Below are 21,470 nucleotides of genomic sequence, written 5' to 3' on the forward strand. Positions count from 1 at the left end.
ATATTTGAGTGCAAACAACAATATAGGTTATGCTTCCCTCTGACCCACCTTAATGTAACCTTTGCTAAGATCATATTTAATTTTGACCTATTATTTCAAAAAATATATAATTCATAATCAACTTTATGACTATCTCAGTGTCAAAGGCATTCTTTCCCCAAGTAAATCTGGTTTTCGTCCTAATCATTCTTGTGCAACCATTTTACTTGATGTTCAAGATTATATTTTGAAAAATATGAATCATTGTCGTGCCATAGGCGCTATTTTTCTTGACTTGAAGAAAACATTTGACACTGTAGAACTTGAATGGTTAAGATCATTAAGAGTTATTCATTTATTTTTGTTATTTAAAATTTATTTATTTAAATCAATGTGTAAATATTAATGGTCCATCCAGTGATTTGCTCACTGGCATCCGGATGATCGTAAAATTCATCAAAATTCAGATATAAAAACATAGCCTGCTAGTGGTTCAGCCAAAAGCCATGTATTTAAGACAATTAAGAGGCCCCGTCACTGCAGATCTTTAAAAGGCATCTTAAAACCCACCTTTTTGAATTGTTGTAGGCCTAATTTCATTTGTTTTTCTTTGTTCTGTGAAGCGCTTTGAACTGCGAAAAAAGCGCTATAGAAATATTGTATGTACGTATGTAATAAGGAATTACATGAATCTGCAATTTATATACTGACAGTATATAAACTAGCTTTAAGTATTTGAATGGAGCTTCAACTTCGTCAATACTGCTGTTTTCTTCGTTTTTGCCGGATTTCCATTTCAAAAATACAAAATGACAATTTGAATGACTTATCCTTCACTTTTAAGCAATTTATAAACAATTTTATTTTTTTTACACTTTCGCTGGGATCACTGAATGGGCCTGAACTCAATTCTTTCTGATTTTAATCATGTTAACATAGGTATCCCTCAAGGGTCTATCTTAGGACTCAGTACTTCTCTTCATAATTTTTGTAACTTGAATACTTTACCACAAAGTGAATCCGGTAAATCTGTCATTTATGCTGATGATACTACCCTTCTTTGTTCTTCAGAAACTGCATCCCAACAACAAAAATAATATGAATAATTTTGCTTATTGGTTTAATAAAAAACACTCTACCAAGAAGACTAAATTTATGATATTTGGTACATGGAATGTTCTTTCTAAATTTGACGATATTAAGTTATTGTGATCAAACCATTGAAAAGGTTGACAAATTCAAATATTTTGGTGTTTTATTTGATTCAAACTTTACATGGTCTAGCCACATCAACTATGTTTCTTAAAATATAGGCCTTATCTAAAGATGCGGTGTCATAAATCGTATTAATAATATCTTCCAGAGTCAACTTTGACTCTGCACCAAAAATTCAACTGAGTCCCTAAAATTTGTTCACACTATATTCATCTGGTCGTAACCCAGCAAACACAAAAACGTTTTAAAAACGTTTTAAATAAGTTATATTTTGGCTTTTGGTTTAGGTAAAAACGTTTTAATAACATTAAAATGTCGGGTTATACAAAGGTCATGGTAACGTTTCAAAACGTTTTGTATGAAAACACACTACAACAATATTTTTAAATGTTTTCAAAAATGTTATTGTAAACTATTTTTGCAAACATTTTTGCCAAATATTGTGTCAATACTTAAATAACATTATGTTAAAATATTTAAACTCAGCAAACACATAAATGTTGTTAAAATGTTTTTTTCAAAACCTTTTAATAACATTTAAATGTCGGGTTATATAAAGGTCATGAAAACGTTATTAAAACGTTATTGAAAATATTTTGGGCAAACATTTTTCTCAAAATATTTTTCAACCCCAAAATAACATTCTGTTTAGAATGTTTTGTATCAAGTTTTCAAGAATGTTTTTGGAATGTTATTAAAACGTTTTTATACCTTTTATATAACCCGACATTTAAACGTTTTCTGTAAAACATTTTTGTTTGCTAAGCAGTAGATTATCAAAAAATGTGTTTTAAGGGTATGAAAACGTTTTATACTCTTAATATACCCTTTATATAACCCGACATTTAAACGTTTTCTGACAACCTTTTATAACCTTTTGCGAATGATGTCGAAAACGTTTTGTGTTTGCTGGAAGGATTCAAAATACAAAAATAGTTTAACCTTGCGGTTATTATTATTATTATTATTATTTTTTTGTATTTTCGTTTCTTTTTAAGTAACAAATTCTTGTTTTCCAGTGCACGGGGTCGCCGGGGTGATACTAATTTAATGCTTTAAAAAGGTATTTCTGGTACAATGCGGCGTCGGGAGCGGAACCTAACTGGCTGCGGAGGAGAATAAATGGACGGGTGATTTTGCCATGCACATGACCGAGCACTGATGAGTGAGTGTCACCCCTGTGATCTCTACCATTCAAACCTCGATCACTTGAATGAATATGGTGAATAGTAACATGAACACCGAGGTCGCCTAGCTTAAGTCATGAATATAATAATACGCTTACGCTTTACGCAATGACTGCCTTTCTGTTCTATTTTGCCTAATGGTTTTCTATACAAAAAATACAGTAAAAAGTGTCAGGTTGTAAATGTAAACCTGTAATTGTAGATAGAGTATTTCGAGCTAGGTTATCCTGCAGATTACCTACCGTTTACTCTACATAATATATCAGCCTTTCCAAAAGCAACTTTTTTTTTTAATCCCATAAGCCTATCAAAAAAAGCACCTTGCTATCTGTAATATCACTGGATCATAGCTTCATAGGCATGCGTACAGACACACGTATTTCAACAAGATTGACTTACACCGGCCTGATTTTAGTGTTTTATTGACATCATGGACATCAAAGGAAAGGTAGGATTAATCACCGGTGGAGCATATGGAATTGGAAAGAAATTGACGGAAAATCTTCTCCAAAACGGAGCTAAGGTAAACGTTAATATTACTACCATAGGTTAAAGGTGGATGGTCAGTTTGTCATATTCTGCCGGGATATTCTGCTCCAGCGGTTTTGATATGAGAGCAAAAACGTGTCAGGCAATGCCCCATAGTATACAAATACAACATGTTTTGAGGGGAAGTAGTCAAAACTAGAAGGCTATATATTTGTACACAAATACGGCTATACCCGCGTGTTATCGGTGTAGCCAAACTTATAGTCCTTATTTCTAAGGACTTAAAATAAAGAAATTGTAAAAAGTCGTCCAATTGGGCAGAAAATGTGTAAAAAGTGACAGTCCAGGTCACAAGCTTTAATTGGATGTAGGTTGCACTGTCGTAGCACTTAAAATAAAGAAATTGTATAAAGTCCCCTCCCAGGGGAGTCGTCTCTCTTACTCTCCATAAGTTGCTGTTGTCAGTCTCTCTTACTCACAGTGAGGCTATGCAATATGATTAGGGGGAAACTATTCCAGAGGGAGTATGTAAATTAAATGGAACAGCCATTTCAGAGGGAGTATGTAAATTAAACGGAACAGCCTTTTGGGGGACATTTCAGAGGGAGTATGTAAATTAAATGGAACAGCCAATGGGTATGTAATTTAACTGGAACAGGCTTAACGCTTCACGCTGGTATTTCCAATAATGATATAAAACGTACGATCTGTCTGTTTAGTCCTACGTGTGTAGGGTGGATGGGTGTGTGGGTGTTAGTAAAAATATAACTCTCAGGTGCTATCTGTGTACAAATTCTGAGCCCGGAAGCTGATTTCTTTGATGAGAAACGGCCCGCCCTTTGTTTTAACATTTGGGGCCCTGGGGCCCATAATATTTGACTTATGAGGCCCATGTACATAATTATGTTGAAGTATAATTCTCAAGTGCTATCAGTAGACTCAAGCTGGACAGTGTAGCTGCTTTATTTACTGAGTAACGGCCTGCCCTATGTTTTAGCGTTTGGGGCCCTGGGCCCATATTATGTGACATATGGGGCTCATATGCACATATAACTATATAATTCTCAGGTGCAATCTGTGTACAAACTCTGAGCCCTGAAGCTGCTTTATTTGATGAGAAACGGCCGGCCCTTTGATTTAACATTTGGGGCCCTGGGGCCCATAATATTTGACTTATGGGGCTCATGTACATATGTTGAAGTATAATTCTCAAGTACTATCAGAAAACTGAAGCTGGGCACTGTATCTGCTTTATTTACTGAGTAACGACCGGCCCAAAGTTTTAGCTTTTGGGGCCCTGGGGCCCATATTATGTGACATATGGGGGTTATATATACATATGACAATATAATACTAAAGACCTATCTGTGTACCAAATCTGAACCCTGTAGCTACTTTATTTGCTGAGAAACGGCCGGCCCTTTGTTTTAACATTTAGGCCCCTGGGGCCCCTAGCCTTGTACATATGGGGCCAAAATGGGCAAAAGGCACATTTACATCTTAGGGCCCATACATATGCCACATATGAGCCCTGGTCATCTTATACTTATAGAGCTAGGCTTATCAATTTGTTGCACCATATTTTAACATATGGGCCCCTGGGGCCCATAATATATAACATATGGGGCTCTTGTATATTTGTATATATAGAGTACCCTAGGGCTATCAGTGTACCAACTCAGGGCCCTGAGGCTGCTTCATTTGATGAGAAATGGCGTGCTTTGTATTTTCACATTTGGGCCCCTGGGGCCCGTGACCTTTGACCTCTGGGGCCAAGATGGGCAAAAGGCACTTCTACGGGTAGGGCCCATAAGTGTACTTTCACATATGGGCCCCAGGGCCTTTGTAGTTTTAGCGCTAGCCTTGACAGAATGATGTGTTTGATGAAGGAGAAGGAGAACTAGATGGCACAGTTGTGTTTGACCAAACACGAATATCTATGCCTGTGTTTCCCACCCTAACCCCTTAACCCACCATGACACTCTTAATCCATCATGACACCCCATATTCTAAAAGGGCTATCAGTATACCAACGAAAAAAATTAAAATAAATAAATTAATTAAAAATCAAAAAATACCCCTTTAATTGCATTTGCTGTGTAAACGCTTGAGGGCGCTCCTCCTTAAATAATGCAACAAACATATTCCATACAAAAAAAAAAAAAAAAAAAAAAATCAAAAAATCTGAATACCCCTTTAATCCCAAAGTGGAGTGTCCCTTTAATGGCTGTTCCATCACCCTAACACCCCCCACCCCCTCGGTCCTTAACCTACCATGACACCTTTAATCCGGAATATGTTTGATTCTAAAAGGGCTATCAGTATACTGACTAAAATATTAAATTGAAAATCAAGGAATACCCCTTTAATTGCATCTGCCCTATGTTTTAACAATTGGAGCCCTGGACCCATATTATGTGACATATGGGGCTATTATATTCATATAAAAATATAATGCTAAAGATCAATTAGTGTACCAAATCTGAGCGCTGTAGCTACTTTATTTGCTGAGAAACGGCCGGCCCTTTGTTTTAACATTTGGGCCTCTGGGGCCCCTAGCCTTATTAATTTGGGGCCAAAATTGGCAAAATGCATATCTACAAGTTCGGGCCCATACGTGTGCCACATGTGAGCCCTAGTGCCCTTGTAGTTTTACAGCTAACCTTGTCAACCTGTTGCCCCTTATTTTAACATTTGGGGCCGTGGGGCCCAAAATATATGACATATGGGGCTCATGTATACCTGTAAATATAGAGTACCCCTGGGGCTATCAGTGCACCAACTCAGGGCCCTGAGGCTGCTTTATTTGATGAGAAATGGCATGCTTTGTATTTTTACATTTGGGCCCCTGGGGCCCGTGGCCTTTGGCCTATGGGGCCAAAATGGGCAAAAGGCACATCTACAGGGTAGGGCCAATAAGTGTGCCAAATATGAGCCCTGGGGTCCTTGTAGTTTTGGAGATAGCCCTGTCAATGTGAAGAGTGAGAAGGAGGAAAAGGAGAAGAAGGAAACGGAGAAGACTAAAGAGCATAAGGAGAATATCTATGCCCTGTTCCACAGGCATAGATAAGGAGATGAAACCCAAGGATGGCAATATACCCGTCCATGCTTCGCATGCGGGTATAACAACTGGTCCCGTCCCGAGGTAGGATGATTTGACTACTTCCCGACGCGTCAGTGGAGGGAAGTAGTCAAATCGCGACTGCATACTACTACTACTAGGATTGTCACGTAATTAAATATACTAAGCGTAATAATTTCAAATACCTTTCTCTTTTGATTTCTACAGGGTGTTGTTATCCTCGACGTGAATGAAGACAATGGACAGAGTACACAGAAGGAATTCGAAGAGAAATATGGCAGTGGTAAAGTGGTGTTCCAAAAATGTGACGTGACCAAAAAAGAACAAATGAAAGGTGAAATACACACACATTAGAACTACAAGAACATCAGGGACCGATTCATTTACTTAATTTTGTTATTGTTTTCCTTATTAATTTTTTTTTTTTTTCATTAATTAATTAATTAATTTTAGTAGTAGTAGTAGTAGTAGTAGTAGTAGTGGTAGTGGTAGTGGTAGTGGTAGTGGTAGTGGTAGTGGTAGTAGTAGTAGTAGTAGTAGTAGTAGTAGTAGTAGTAGTAGTAGTAGTAGTAGTAGTAGTATTATTATTATTATTATTATTATTATTATTATTATTATTATTATTATTATTATTATTATTATTATTATTATTATTATTATTATTATTATTATTATTATTATTATTATTATTATTATTATTATTTTGTGCTTTTATCACCAGCCGGTTTTGAATTGGCGAAGTCCAAATACGGGGCACTACACATAGTATGCAATAACGCCGGATTCTTTAACGAAGTAAACTGGGAAAAGATGTTTGAAGTTAACATAGTAAGTGTTACCATCGAAACACGTTTATTTTTTACCCAATGCATGTATTTGGCATGTCCGGTGACATCTAGTGTGTCTGATGTGCTCTCAGGCCCCACAAAAATACTAAGAAAACGTTGATATCCGATTCCTGAAACTCAAAAAAACAAAAAACAAAATAAAGCAAGGTAAAAAACATACGACGAGTCTCGAACTCGCGCTCTCTCCGCTCTTCTTAACCCATAAATTTGCAGGTCTACTTGTTCATTATATAACTTTGCTCAAAACCCTTCGTGGATGGCGCTCTTCAAATTTGCATGTTTTCCAAAGCGCTCGTTAATAGGCATATATGCTTATTATCGAATTATCGGTACTTTTTAGTAAACAAATCTTAATATATTGACTATAACCTCTGCGAACGTTTCAGAATGGAGTTATATATGGGACTCAACTCGCTATTGATAATTTAGAAGAAAACGGAGTCATCGTTAACGTTGCGTCTGTGGCAGGTATTTACAAAACTGACTTACTGCAAACATTTCCTTTTACATATCTGTTGCGGATCATGAAATGAATAATGGTTAGGTGGCTTGGACACTCGTAAACATGGTCAAGTGGCTGATTATACATGTCGACGGGTTTGCCAATTTTACGAAGGGCCGCACCTACTCTCTTCGATTGATCCGCTACAATTTCGCTTCACTTCATTTTTCATTTTCACCATAAAGGTACAATATTGTTAATAAAAATGGAAGTTTATAATGTGACCGGAGTTCAGTGATAATTAAGTTGAGACCCGGGAGTTGAGATAACCCAGTAGACCATTGTCGCATATCGCCCTATAAACCTTTAAATCGCTAGACGGAAAATTACACTTCGGTGTATCTCAGTCCTCTCATATATTTTTGACTATGGACCACAATAGCCTCATCCCAATGGCATAGTTCAATAACCTCAATTAAATAATAATAGGGTAAAATTTGACTTCAAGTTACAGAGTATAAGGTTTTGTACCCAAATTTGCAAAGATAGATGAGCATGTTGTGTCTCCTGGTGTTTTTACATTGCGACAAACGAGATGGCATGGCAATCTTACAGTTATTCTGCATACGGAGAGAAGAATAAAAACGCACGAACAAACCTTTATAATCTTTCCGGAGAAAAATAGAAAAGGCAAACGTTTGTCGCAATGAAAAACGGAATAAAAACGTCGGAGTAAACGATGACTTTTATAATAATTTGCAGGTTTGGCGTTGTTGCCCTTGGCTCCTTTGTACGCGACAACTAAGGTAGCAGTGATTGGATATTCAAGAAATATGGCGGTAAGTTCACGGAGACTCGTTTCTGACTAGAAAACATTAGCCCTTGTCCCGGCCCTTGGAACCCTACTTTAACATGTCTGACACGAGGTTAGGGCCTATATTTGATTTTTTTAGGCCTCGATATTTGATCGATATTGACAGCACGTATCCGGCACCTTTATTTAGAACCCTACTAATAACTTGCACTTAGCGTGCGGACGTAGCAATCTCGGGTCAATCCAAGATGGCATATTTACAGGTCAGACTCTGAAGTTAACCCATAAATAAGTGAACTATTGACTGGCTATTTCAGTTACAAAATAACATCTTATTTCCGTATTTCCTTAAAAAAACCCTTTTATTCTTCAGTCAAATTTAGCAGACCATTATCAAAAATTAATATCATCTCGCCCTGATGTCATCACCCATGACTACCCTCTTTTCAAATATATTCAGTATGCCTTTTCTTCTTAATTAGGACCTGTTAAGCCTTGAACATTTCAATAATAGTAGGCTACGGCGAATTTTAAATCATGTGTATGAATCATTTCTGTAGCATTTTGATCCGACTGCTCTAGTAAAGAAGATTAGGATAAACTGTTTGTGTCCAAGCGCAGTGGATGGCACGAATTTGTTACCATCAACCGTTGTCGAAGAAAAACACAAGGAAATCTTTAGTGATTGGATGGCAGTTTGGCCACGAATAACGTGAGTATTAGAATACATAACACATTTTAACCACGCGGATTGCAGTCTTCTAGGTCGGAAACAAATCGTGGAAGTTACTGTCAAAGTAAGACGCATATGATGATACGGTTTGAGTTTTAAGGGTTGACCAAGTATTATTGGTCGAAGCAGCCAAAAAGGTCGATTTTCCTTGTCTAAATCAATATATTGTTGAAAAACAACACTTTGCACTTAGCGTGCGGACGTAGCAATCTCGGGTCAATCCAAGATGGCATATTTACAGGTCAGACTCTGAAGTTGTCATTGAATTTGTTCAACCAACACTTTGATGTTTTGCAAAAGTTCATTCTACAAATCATATACTTTGACAACTTGCTTGATTTATTGTTGTGAATGAGTGTTTACGTTTTACAAAAGTGTTGTTGTTTCAGCACTCTTTACAACATAACTCAAGAACCACAGAACCTACAAAAGTATATCTGTGATATTTAAATGAAATGATCAATGCAATTTTTGCCAATGCTCACTTCCATTCGCAAGGCGCTGTAAACTACCAAATCGCAACAGTTTTAAAAAGTTGCTAACCTTAACTCGATATCATGCATTATGAAATATTTACCCCAAAGCAATTCTTCATGGAATTGAAAGTAAACTAGGCAAAATTGAGCTCGATTGGCACTGAGCAGTCGATATGGGTCATTCTCAGGCATACATACATATACATCCAAATTGTGTGTAACTTGTGTCACCAAATTGCACCCATACTATGCCATTTTGAAGGATGACGATGATAACAACAGAGTTCCCCAAAAGGTTGCAAAGTACAAACAACGGGTTAATATCGAAGAACCTACTCCAATAAATCAGTTTTCATTGACTGTGATTTCACACACATCGATCCGAATTATCAATTAAAATATTACCTACATTGTATAGCTTCGAACAAATCCAAGTTATATGCCATTTATTCACTATCTTATTTGGGTCTTTTTCCTTATCAGGACAGATGATGTTGCCAAGGCTTTCCTGAAAGCCATAGAAGAAGACCACAATGGACAAGCTTTGTTCATTCCTGCTATTGATAAGAACATAGTACTGGCAGAAGACAACAATGCTAAATTTAGGAAAGAAGTTCTTGGAATGAAAACAGATGCTGACTTCCATGCCCAGGCTTCCATGCTTAACATCTCAAAGCTGTGAGATGGTGTGGGTTGATTGTCAAATGGAAAGATGTTACCTCAAGATCTGTTGCTACTATCGCCCACCATACCGTAACAAAAATACTCTTCCCCAATTAAATAATAGTATTGCTCTTGCTTCAAGTTCAAGATGCCCTGATGGTTCTGAACCTAAGATTATCGTTATGGGCGACTTTAATGTCAATCTACTAGAGAAAGCTCACTATCTTTATGATGACATAAGTGATTTTATGTATGATCATAACTTATATCAGTTCATTACTCAACCAACTTTTCACAGATCCAATACTGTTTCGTCCCTTCTTGATCATATATATACCAATGATCCTAATTTGGTCACCCAGGTTGATTATCTATCTCCCCTTGGTGCATGTCATCATTCAGTGCTTCAATGCAAGCTCAGCATCCAGCAATCTAAACCTGGCTTAGTCCGCCGTACCATCTGGCAATATAACAAAGCTGATTGGGCTAAAGCCAATGTGATGCTTTCAAATTTTCATCTTGTGGAAGGCGAGGATGTAAATCATGCCTGGGATGACTTTCACTCATTTTTTATGTATGTCATTAATCAATGTGTGCCTAAGAAATCTGTCAAGTGTAAAGCCAAGGATCCTCCCTGGCTTAATAGTGAGTTGCGTAAAATGTGTAGGAAAAAACATACTTTGTATAGAAAGTGGAAAAAATCTTTGAATGAAGTAACTTATACTCAGTACAAATGCATTCGTAACAAGCTATCTGACAAACTTAAACATGCCAAAATGGTTTTCTTTGACAGTCTTCTGGACAACGCATCTCCAAGTAAACGCTTCTGGGGCTACTGCAAGTCCCGTTCTGGAAAATCTACTATCCCTGACACAGTTAATCATAATGGTACTACTGCTACCACTTCAGCTGATATAGCCACCATTTTCTGCCAATTCTTCTCGGAGTGCTTTAATGCCTCTGAGGTTCTTGATTCCCCTCTTCCTTTGTATAACTGCTCTTTTTACATCTCGCATTGCAGCTGTTCCAGTGCAGACATTCAATCTCTCATCAGGAAGCTTGACAACACCTCAGCTGCTGGAGTCGATGGTATCACCAGCTTAATGCTCAAGAGAACTGCTTATACTGTGTGTCCAATCTTGTCTGACATTTTCAATTTAAGTATAACTACCGGCCGCATACCAGATGCCTGGAAGCTTTCTAGAGTCATTCCAGTCTTTAAGTCTGGCGACCCTCACGCTGCTTCCAATTATAGACCCATCTCTCTTCAACCCATCTGCAGTAAACTTCTTGAAAAGGTCATCCATGGCCATGTCCTCCATCATCTCAGCTCCAACAATATCTTAACTGACAGACAGTTTGGGTTTCTGTCTAAGTCCTCTACCACGGATGCTCTCACTACTGCCCTCCATGAATGGTATGGCCACCTGGAAGGACGCAGAAGCATCGCCACGGCACTATTCGATCTGTCCAAGGCTTTTGACCGTGTGTCACATCGCCCTCTGCTTCTCAAACTTAGAGCCGCCGGTGTTGCCGGACCGTTGCTGTCATGGTTTAGGTCTTACCTTTCCTGTAGAACGCAGCTGGTTGCCATCCGTGGCGTTGATTCCCATCCTGTCCCTGTCCTTTCTGGTGTTCCCCAGGGTTCTGTCCTGGGGCCTCTTCTTTTTCTCATTTATGTCAACGATCTGTGTCTTACCACGTTTTCCTTAAATAGCTCTATGCAGATGATACCACTCTCTTCAAGCCCATCAACGATACGTCTGACTTGGTTGACTTCCAGTCTGATATTAATTCTATTCATAACTGGTTCACTCTTAATCATCTCACTGCAAATGCATCCAAAACCAAGCTTATGATCATCTCTACCAAGAAAGATCCATTCCCAGATGTGACCCTCACTCTCAACAATCAGATAATTGAGCGGGTATCATCTGCTAAATTTCTTGGCATCCACCTCACTGATAATCTCTCCTGGAACATCCATGTTGACCTCATTTGTAAAAAGGCCCGCAAAATCTTGGGCTTCATCCACAGGTCCTTCCACTCGGCTCCTATCAATACTCGCCGCACTTTATACTTTGCTTTAGTTCGTCCCATCCTCGAATACGGCTGTACAACCTGGCATCCTCTCAACAAAACACTGACAAATCGGGTCGCAGTCCACGCAGCGGTTTGCCTGCCGTGTTATACTTCAGCAATGGAAGTTATCGCATGATGAGCTTCTCCAGGAGACTGATTTACTAACCCTCTCTAAGCGCCGTGACGTAGCCACCCTTTGTCATCTATATAAAATCTTCCACAGTCTGTGCTCTTCTCCAAACCCCTTCAGACCCCATCTTCGTCCTACCCTGCGTCACTTAAATTCCTGTGCTGTTGATCCCCCTTTTTGCCGCCTGACTCTTTCTAAGATCATTTTATCCATATGCTCCCTCGCTTTGGAATTACCTCCCGGAAGCCATCGTCAAGTCCACATCCCTTCAGGCCTTCAAATTGGCTGTCCAATCCCACCTCTTGTAGCCAGTATCTTTGTGTATTTTCCCAGCTATTTCCTTTTGCTTCTTTTGTCTGTTTGGCATGTTTTGGTACCTTTTTGTGTTTTTATTTATTCTCTATGTTTGTTTTTGATGTTATTCATGTATAGGCATCTCTTCAATTTATTGCTTGTCAATATTGGGTTTAGCCTGGCGTTTCGCTGAATGTTATAAATAAATAAATAAAAATTGGTACACCACCAAGTGCCGACAAATGAAAATGACAATACTGTGATTAAAAATTAAGTACATGGCCCAGGCACATGCGATCACTGCCCCGTCATTAGTATTTAATAACACCTTGCTCAGGAAAGACACACGTGAGGCTACTTGTGACAATGTGACAAATACCACAAAGATCTGTGTACTCCTAAGTTAACCTCCCAGAATGGTGGAAGTGGAGACGTTGGAAATGCCTCCAAACTCCTGAGACCTAGCTTGAATATAATAGAGCCAGGACAGAGTATGTAAACATATGCTCACAAGCCCAGAGTTTAGTTAAGATAAGATAAAAGACGAGTAAGAGCCCCAGACACGATCAAAATGAAAATGATGGCCAGCACACCGCACAGTGTCGACACCCTGTATCATAAATATTTTCCCCTGCAGCTTAATACTCCGTTGGTGAGCGATAGGCGATTGGTATATCACCGAACGCAAGAAAGGGAGTCCTATCTGATTGGCTAGAAATCGATCGCTAGAAAAAATATAGAGATGTATTAAATTCTATTTAAATCAATATTCTATTATTGACGCAGATAAAGAAAGTTGCATATAGTGCATTGCAATATAGACTTGTGATTTAATATTCTATACAGCATGTGGATCTGAGCTGAATGGGCTATGTGTGTTCCTTTTACATGATTATAATTCTCAAACAGTTGAATGTATCACATTTTTAATGTACAATTTAAAAATCGTTACGGTGAAAATGCAGTAAAATATATTCGTTTAAAGAAAACAGCAATCGCCGCTGAGTGTATTGAATTTCCAGTTAGTGTATTGAAAACAAAACCTGGGTTTTACCTGACAACAAATCGAATATTCTTGTAATGGAAACATATGGGATACTGAGCAGTGAGCATGCACAAATCGTAAAAAGGTGTAGAATAGAAACTCTGTGGTATCTCATATCGTGTAAATGGTATGCTTAGCCTGAGTCGCTCGGCCTATCTCGAACAAAATCGCCATGCGTAACTTTTGAAAAACGAGTGGATTCGCCTTCTGTACTATCACGACAATTTTTGACACGAAGATATACCGGTAGGGATGATGACGCTGTGCACCGGCTCATTGTTAAAGGGGACAACATCTAAATTTCATAACTTCTAAATTGTTGGTCTAAAGTAAATCAAGTATACATATTTAGAATGGAAATGACTTGATGAATCCATCTGTGAGGTCAAATTTGAGCAAAAATACTCAGTTTTGGAGAAAATCTAAAAGAACGGGTTTTTGTCCCGAAATTTTTCGGCGATTTTCTACAAATAATTGGATTAAGTAAAATTACATTTGTATTGATTATTTCATGTTGACTTACTCTAAATTCACGAAACAAGAAGATTAATCCAATGAGCGCAGAAAATATTTTCTTCATTTTCTTCCATGGACACTGAATACAAGGCAATAGGACTTTGCTGCAACTTTCAAATCTTGCGTTTAAATGTACGCTGCGATATCAATATTGGGACCATTGCAACAAATGAGATGTCATAATGCGCAGCAATAGATTTTCTTTCAACTGCATATTCCAAATTTGGCATACGATCAACTGTTTATGAATAATGACCATTATCTAAAGGGGATAATTACTTTTGGTAGATGTTTATATGCGGAGTTTGCGGCGCTATGGGTTGGTGCGAAAGTTAAACTCTCTCTTTGTTCTTGTGGTTGGATTGAATCGAAATAAAATGCCGTGTATGACTGACAGCTCAAGGTCACTGATATATATTGAGTTTTTTGAGTTGCATTGCTGCAGTGGTTTTGATATGGGAAGCAGAAGGGTTTATAACAATATCCCATATTATAGTACTTACACTTCCGGTGTGGTAACCACAAATCATTACGTTTTTGTTCACACCATTTTAATGAAACATATCTCGGGCATTAAATGTCACTGGGGTAATGAGAAAGATATGAGCTTTCTTCTGATACAATGATATCATTTTTGATGATTACAAATGTGGGTGAGGCTGTCGATCGGGTCACGGACCTTTAATGTTCCCGGGCAAAGTCCCTGGGCAAGTTGCCTGCACAAAATGCAATGTCCGTAGTCGAGATTTTACTCCGATAAATCCCAAATTAGAATTATTCAATAAATAAGCACAGAAAAAGTTCATTGCTATCTGCATGCCAGTATCGGAAGATACTATCAAAGCTGGATCTAAGGTTCATACTTAAATACATAATGGACGTAGTCCAAGTTCCGTGATTACTATCTGTAAGGACGTGTGAATCCCAGTTAGAATCCAGTGTGGTGAGAATAGTATAGATATATAGACCTTCCTTCATACGGTATAGCCTACATCAGCATGGACATCAAAGGGAAGGTTGGATTAATCACCGGTGGAGCATACGGAATTGGAAAGAAATTGACGGAGAATCTGCTGCAAAAAGGAGCAAAGGTAATTAAAACAGGCACGTTTGATGTTACAATTATCAGCCGTAGTTATCTTTAAGCACTATCATCTTCATCGTTAAAATCACGGTATAAATAACCGCTGAAATCATGGTTCGTCCTATATAGGATTGGGAATACAACTTAAAGGAGTATTTCGTGATCCTAGCATCCTCTTTTTATGACATTTTTCAGTACATATCCACGAAAAAAGCATATTCCCAAAATTTCAGTTGATTCCTATATTGCGTTTGCGAGTTATGCATGATTATGTGTATTACAGTGCTCCATGGACAATACGTTGTAATTTCGTTCTGGTGCACCAGAACGAAATTCAAATTTCACGATATCTTTGCTAAACGAATTAATCTGCAAGAAATATTTTGTACATAAACATTATGTAGCCAGAGGTTTCCAGTGATATAAAAATCTCAACATTTTTTGAGAAAAGTGGGGGGATGAGGCTGTGGATCACGAAATGCCCTTTTAATATTACAGAAACTGATCGTTTACACTCCAAATATGGACTATATGAGCTTCTAGGGAATATTTGTTTGAGAAACTTGGCGGTTATTAGACATACCGATAAGTCCCTGACTCGTGATCTATTATAGGAAATATAGAGAAGACTCATGTGACACTTTCACCAAACGTGGGTTTGCATTGACATTAACATTTTGACAGTTATATATAACCATGTTACCTACTTAATCGTATTATTATAGATATCACAGAGTTTATATCAACCAAGGCTATAAGTAGATACAACCCTTGGACTGAAAGCCAATAAAGTCATTGACTCAAATGAAAAATAAAAATTACTGATAACAACCCGGTGGAGATGCTCGAATAATAAAGTGACATATGCATTAATGTGCGGCCGGAACTTTCAACATGAAGGCAAGGCAAACTTGTGTGAAAAACGGGTCTTTCAAGGGGCAATGCTCAAAAATGGCGATCTTTGGTTGCGAAAAGGGGGTCCTTTGGTGATGATTTTATTTTACAAAAAAACAATCTTTAAGGGGCAAATAGGACAAATATGGGGTATTAAGGTCCGCATATATTAATGCAAACCTCATTATATCATGTATATTGAGTGCCCTCCCCCATAACGACACAAACCACATTTTAAGGTATATGCCTCACTGCTTTATCAAAGTTGAGAATTTCAAAGGAAAAGAGTGACAACATAAAATACGCTAGTACTTTATTATATCAACAAAACAAAAATAAAGGGAATAAAACTATATGATAATTTTGCTTCCAGCTAGCTTGGCGGAATAAAAGTATAAAAATAATTTATACACAAAAACTATATTACAATTTAAAGAGAAAATCGCGACTATATGCATCAAGACATAACCATAAACATAAAACTGATAATTTCAAATAACGTTTCCTCTCTTCATTTCTATAGGGTGTTGTTATCCTCGACGTGAATGAAGACAATGGGCAGAGCACACAGAAGGAATTAGAAGAGAAATATGGCAGTGGCAAAGTGGTGTTCCAAAAATGTGACGTGACCAAAAAAGAACAAATGAAAGGTGACAATAAAAAACCGGTAAAACGCAGTGGTTTTGATAGGGTGCTACGCAAAGGCATAAACCCAGAAGCCTCGACACACTTTGCTTATTCCCATCCGCCGGGATACAAGCCTATGTTATACACTAATATTTTACAGACTAAATACTCGTGTATGTATACATCTCAAGCCTACATTACTGCATATGTGAAAAATTGAAGCATTTAATTAATGATGTTGTTGTTGTTGTTTTCTTTCTTTTGGCTTTTGTCTTCAGCCGGTTTTGAATTGGCGAAGTCCAAATACGGGGCACTACACATAGTATGCAATAACGCTGGATTCTGGAACGAAGTCAACTGGGAAAAGATGTTTGAAGTAAACATTGTAAGTGTTACCATCGAAATACTCTTACCCAAATGCATCGGCCATCGGTGCTGCGGTTAAACATGCCGGCATTTGACAACATACCCAGCGGAAATGTTGGCATTTTCGGCACGCTGAAATAAAATGGAAATTATTGTTGAAATGCTCGAATCGCGGCTCTCTTGCATAAATATGCATTGTTTGTTGTATAATTTGTTTGATGCTTGCGTTTTGTATTTTGATCGTAAATACACAGCGAATGCTGGGATTTTGTCAGCGCCATATATTTGGCAAGCTTCAGAACGGCACATAAAACTAATGATGAATATGCGGCAAGTGCACAATCCAAATTGGTTTGTATAGTACTTTATACGAGATTCTTTAACAACAAAACCCGGGTAAAAGATAGAGGGGACAAACAAAGAAAGAGTCCAGGAGAAGAAAAGAGAATTGTTCGCTCACTTAGTTGTGAATGAATATAATCTAGGCATAAGTAAATATTTCAAATTATTATTATTGACTATATTTCTCTGCGATCGTTTCAGAATGGAGTTATATATGGCACTCAACTCGCTATTGACAATTTAGAAGAAAGCGGAGTGATTATTAACATTGCGTCTGTTGCAGGTATTTCCCAAACCAAATTATTGTATATAATTCCTTTTTGCACATCTGTAATTCCATCAAAGTTGATATCTCTGAGTTGAAATAACCAATCAGATCATGCAAACTCACATAATTAATGTTCCGTTACCATGGTTACGACAAACGTGATGCTAATTTCAAAGTTCATTGCGGGCAAAAAGAAATTCGCGAAATGTCAAAGAACAAAAAAAAAATGAATGGAAAGCGCAGTAAAACGTTGGGAGTAAACACTGACTTTTGACTTTAATAACAATTTGCAGGTTTGGGGTTGGTACCATTGGCTCCTATGTACGCGACAACTAAGGTAGCAGTGATTGGATATTCAAGAAATATGGCGGTAAGTTTCCTGCTGCAGTTTAATCGACATTGATAGTCTACATATCTGCCTCCAGTCAGCGGCACTATAGCGTGTTCAGCGTGTGCTGCGTTAGCTTAGCATTGTTTCTTGCGTGTACATATGCGCCACTTTGATCGCGCGCGTAAAAGTATGTACACACACAAGAAACGTTAAGCTTACGCTGAATACGTTGAACTTCAAAGCTAGTACCACTGACTGGCGGTAGATATAAACATGATAAATATAAATGGACATTGTGCAAAATACCATTCCCTATAATTGGCACTTTCCTGTCGTTGATGGATGAATATCGATATCACTACCTTCTTCTCCTCTCTTTCGTTATTGTAAAAATCACGTGATACCCTTCATGACCTCGCTTTCGTTATTTTACAATTACGTGATACCCTTCTTGACCTATCCAAGGTGGCTCTCAAGAGGGTCTCAAGTTAAACAATTTCAAACAAGTAGTCTTTTGACGGGCTATGTATTTATGTGTTACAAAATAACCTTTTTCACGCATTCCCTACAAACCTGAATTTGTCTTCCGGCGATTTGTCTTATGATTCTGCCAAACTTACTAGACCATTATCAAAAATCAATGTCAGCATCTGTTACATCCTGTCATGACTGCCCTGATACAATACATTCAAAATGCCTTGATTTTACTTCCTAATATTAATACTGGCATGTATATACGCATATATTTTCAATACTGGGCTACAGTGAAGTCGAAACATGTTATTTTAAATCGATTTTGTAGCATTTTGATCCGACTACTCTGGCAAAGAAGATCAGGATAAACTGTTTGTGTCCAAGCGCAGTGGATGGGACGAATTTGTTACCATCAACTATTGTTGAAGAAAAACATAAGGAAATCTTCACCGCTTTCATGGCAATGTGGCCCCGAATAACGTGAGTATCAATAGAGAAGTTAATAAAACCTTTACCAAATTTGAAATATTGCTCCATGTTAGAAATAACCGGTTAATGATTCTCCAAAAACTCCTAAAAAAGTGAGTTTACAATAACTGTTGAATTCCTAATATACACCACATTAAAAGAAGTTTGATAATGATGTTGTGTTAAGTCAGTTTCATTTAGGGGCTGTGCAATAATTATGAGCCCTGGGGGAGGGTAAAATTGGGGGGCAAGAAATTTTGGCGAGCCAAAAGGGGGGGCAAGCAATTTTGGCAAGCCGAGAGGGGGGGCAAGCGATTTTTGGCACACATTCACGGGGCGCCTTTTAATAAAACGCTCTAAAAGGCTTAAGAAAACAGTACGGAAACGCTTAAATATGCAAATTTTCCTGCTCGCTGCGCTCGCAACATACATATAGACCATTTAAAGTTTGCAAATTGGGATCCCAAAATTTGGCATGTTCAAAGGGGGGGGGCAAAGATTTTTTTGCGGGCCGAGAGGGGGGGGCAAGCGATTTTTGGCGGGCCGAGAGGGGGGGCAAGCGATTTTTGGCGAGCCGTTTGGAAATTTTACCCCTAAAAGGTTTAATAGAGAGCTTGCGATTTCCAAACGACCATGCATATATTATCTTTTACACCGAGATAATATGCCCTCGGCAGTAAAAACGTTTACAGAATGGGTTCGGTTACACCTCACACATTATTAATGGGTTCGGTTACACCTCACACATTATTTAATGGGTTCGGTTACGCCCGCCTTACCCATTATTTAATGGGTTCGGTTACGCCTCACCCATTATATAATGGGTTCGGTTACACCCCACCCATTATTTAATGGGTTCGGTTACGCCTTACCCATTATTTCATGGGTTCGGTTACGCCCCATCCATTATTTCATGGGTTCGGTTACGCCTCAACCATTATTTAATGGAATTATGTTTTACTGCATTCGGATACATTTTTTGGGTGTGAAGGAAACCGCATTACCCTTTATTTCTTAAATATCACCTCAGAGGGAACGTTAAGGTAAATGTCGTTCATTCCATTTTCAGGGATTAGACTATAAATATCAGTCTGTTCATTTCAATACGGGTTATCGTTCTTCTATCATCTGTTATCCTTTCACTGTTTCGTTTTGGTCATTTCCCCCATCAGGACAGATGATGTCGCCAAAGCCTTCTTAAAAGCCATAGAAGAAGACCACAAAGGACAAGCTTTGTTCATTCCCGCTGGTGACAAAGACATCGTACTGGCAGAAGACAGCAATGCTAGATTTAGGAAAGAAGTTCTTGGAATGGAAACAGATGCTGGCTTCCATGCTATTGCTACGCCACCAAGTGCCGACAAATAAAAATGACAACATTCTGTGAAATAAGTACATTTATACATGGATAAGATGAAACGTGATCAATCCCTTCTGGTTCAAACTTGATATGATTTACCCAAACTATGTGCCACGTGTGCCTTCATGAAAAAAAAAAATTTGTATTCAAATACAACATATGTAATGAAGGGTTCAAACTATAAAGAATGCATGAGGCTTCACCCCCGGACCAATAAATTATGAAATGTTTGCTCCCTCCCAATAATTGCTTGCCACACTGAACAAGAAACCAATTAAGACTTAGAAATATTGGGAGTAGGGATTGAGCCTCTAGCATCTATATATATTATAAGCGCATTAAGGGGCTTTTGAACATCATTTTGCACCCGTCTTCAATGGATTTATTTTCTGCTGTATTTTGTACCTTTGAAATGATGACGGTTTGCCGAATTGATGGCATTGCTAAAGTCCCAGCAATTCTTCTTTAATATGAAATATCATTTGCGAAAATTGAGTATGATATGACGGAAGACTTAGGACCAGGAAGTCCATTATTCGTCCTAATCAAAAGTGACGGGATTGTCAATGGCCATCGTACAGAAAGGATGAGTTGATGTAATAATCATTACTCAGGATATCAGCCCGGGATACCACCCGTGCCGTGATATCTCTCGTTCATTGTTCAAAGTACAAATTTTGATTTGTACGATAAGATTTCACATCACCAAATAATGTCTCTATAAATCAATATCAAAAATCAAAGAAATGGGGCAGATTTTGTAAAAAATGTGCCAGGTATTATATGTAGGCTTGAATCCAAGTCTGCCAAGATTGAGAAAGACTCTTGTGTTTTTATTCAGATTTTTAATGTATTTCTCAAGCCGCCGTGCCAGTTTCTAGGTAAAATCACAAGTGGCGCTATTCTGGAAATGGGATGAACAAAGTTGACAGTCTTTGAGGTCCAGTAGTTTGAAAATTCAAGGTCACAAATATATTTCTTTTTGTTTGTTTACTTGCTTGCTTGTTTGTCTTCCAATCCTTGCACTGCCAAACGAAGCTTTCCCACCCGTTTGCAATATGAAGCCAACTATATATTTCCAGTTTTTTTTCAAAGACAGTCATGACTTAAAGCCATATTATAACATTTTCATACAAAATAGATTAGCATTTCTTTGCCATAAAATGTTAGTTTTACTGTCAGATATATCCCTTTTATTTTTGAGCCGAACAACTACGGCAAAGCAAAGAAAATTGAATTTACTACCAGCGCATAAATGTCG

General features: G+C 38.0%; 2 protein-coding genes across 2 annotated transcripts; both read left to right on the top strand.

Moving 5' to 3' along the window:
- The first annotated feature begins 2,504 nt into the window (after positions 1 to 2,504).
- LOC140148834 (15-hydroxyprostaglandin dehydrogenase [NAD(+)]-like) lies at positions 2,505 to 9,947 on the top strand. Its single transcript, XM_072170909.1, has 7 exons — positions 2,505 to 2,904; positions 6,160 to 6,286; positions 6,674 to 6,780; positions 7,187 to 7,268; positions 8,005 to 8,081; positions 8,617 to 8,768; positions 9,749 to 9,947. Exons 1-7 carry the CDS (start codon positions 2,812 to 2,814, stop codon positions 9,945 to 9,947), a joined length of 837 nt encoding a protein of 278 aa, XP_072027010.1. The 5' UTR covers positions 2,505 to 2,811.
- A 5,016-nt stretch (positions 9,948 to 14,963) lies between these two features.
- On the top strand, positions 14,964 to 21,209 carry LOC140148835 (15-hydroxyprostaglandin dehydrogenase [NAD(+)]-like). The gene is made up of 7 exons (XM_072170910.1): positions 14,964 to 15,086; positions 16,497 to 16,623; positions 16,879 to 16,985; positions 17,510 to 17,591; positions 17,870 to 17,946; positions 18,710 to 18,861; positions 20,022 to 21,209. Exons 1-7 carry the CDS (start codon positions 14,994 to 14,996, stop codon positions 20,215 to 20,217), a joined length of 834 nt encoding a protein of 277 aa, XP_072027011.1. The 5' UTR covers positions 14,964 to 14,993; the 3' UTR covers positions 20,218 to 21,209.
- Positions 21,210 to 21,470: the final 261 nt, after the last annotated feature.

The sequence above is a fragment of the Amphiura filiformis genome, chromosome 3 (assembly GCF_039555335.1).
Source record: "Amphiura filiformis chromosome 3, Afil_fr2py, whole genome shotgun sequence".
Taxonomy (NCBI): domain Eukaryota; kingdom Metazoa; phylum Echinodermata; class Ophiuroidea; order Amphilepidida; family Amphiuridae; genus Amphiura; species Amphiura filiformis.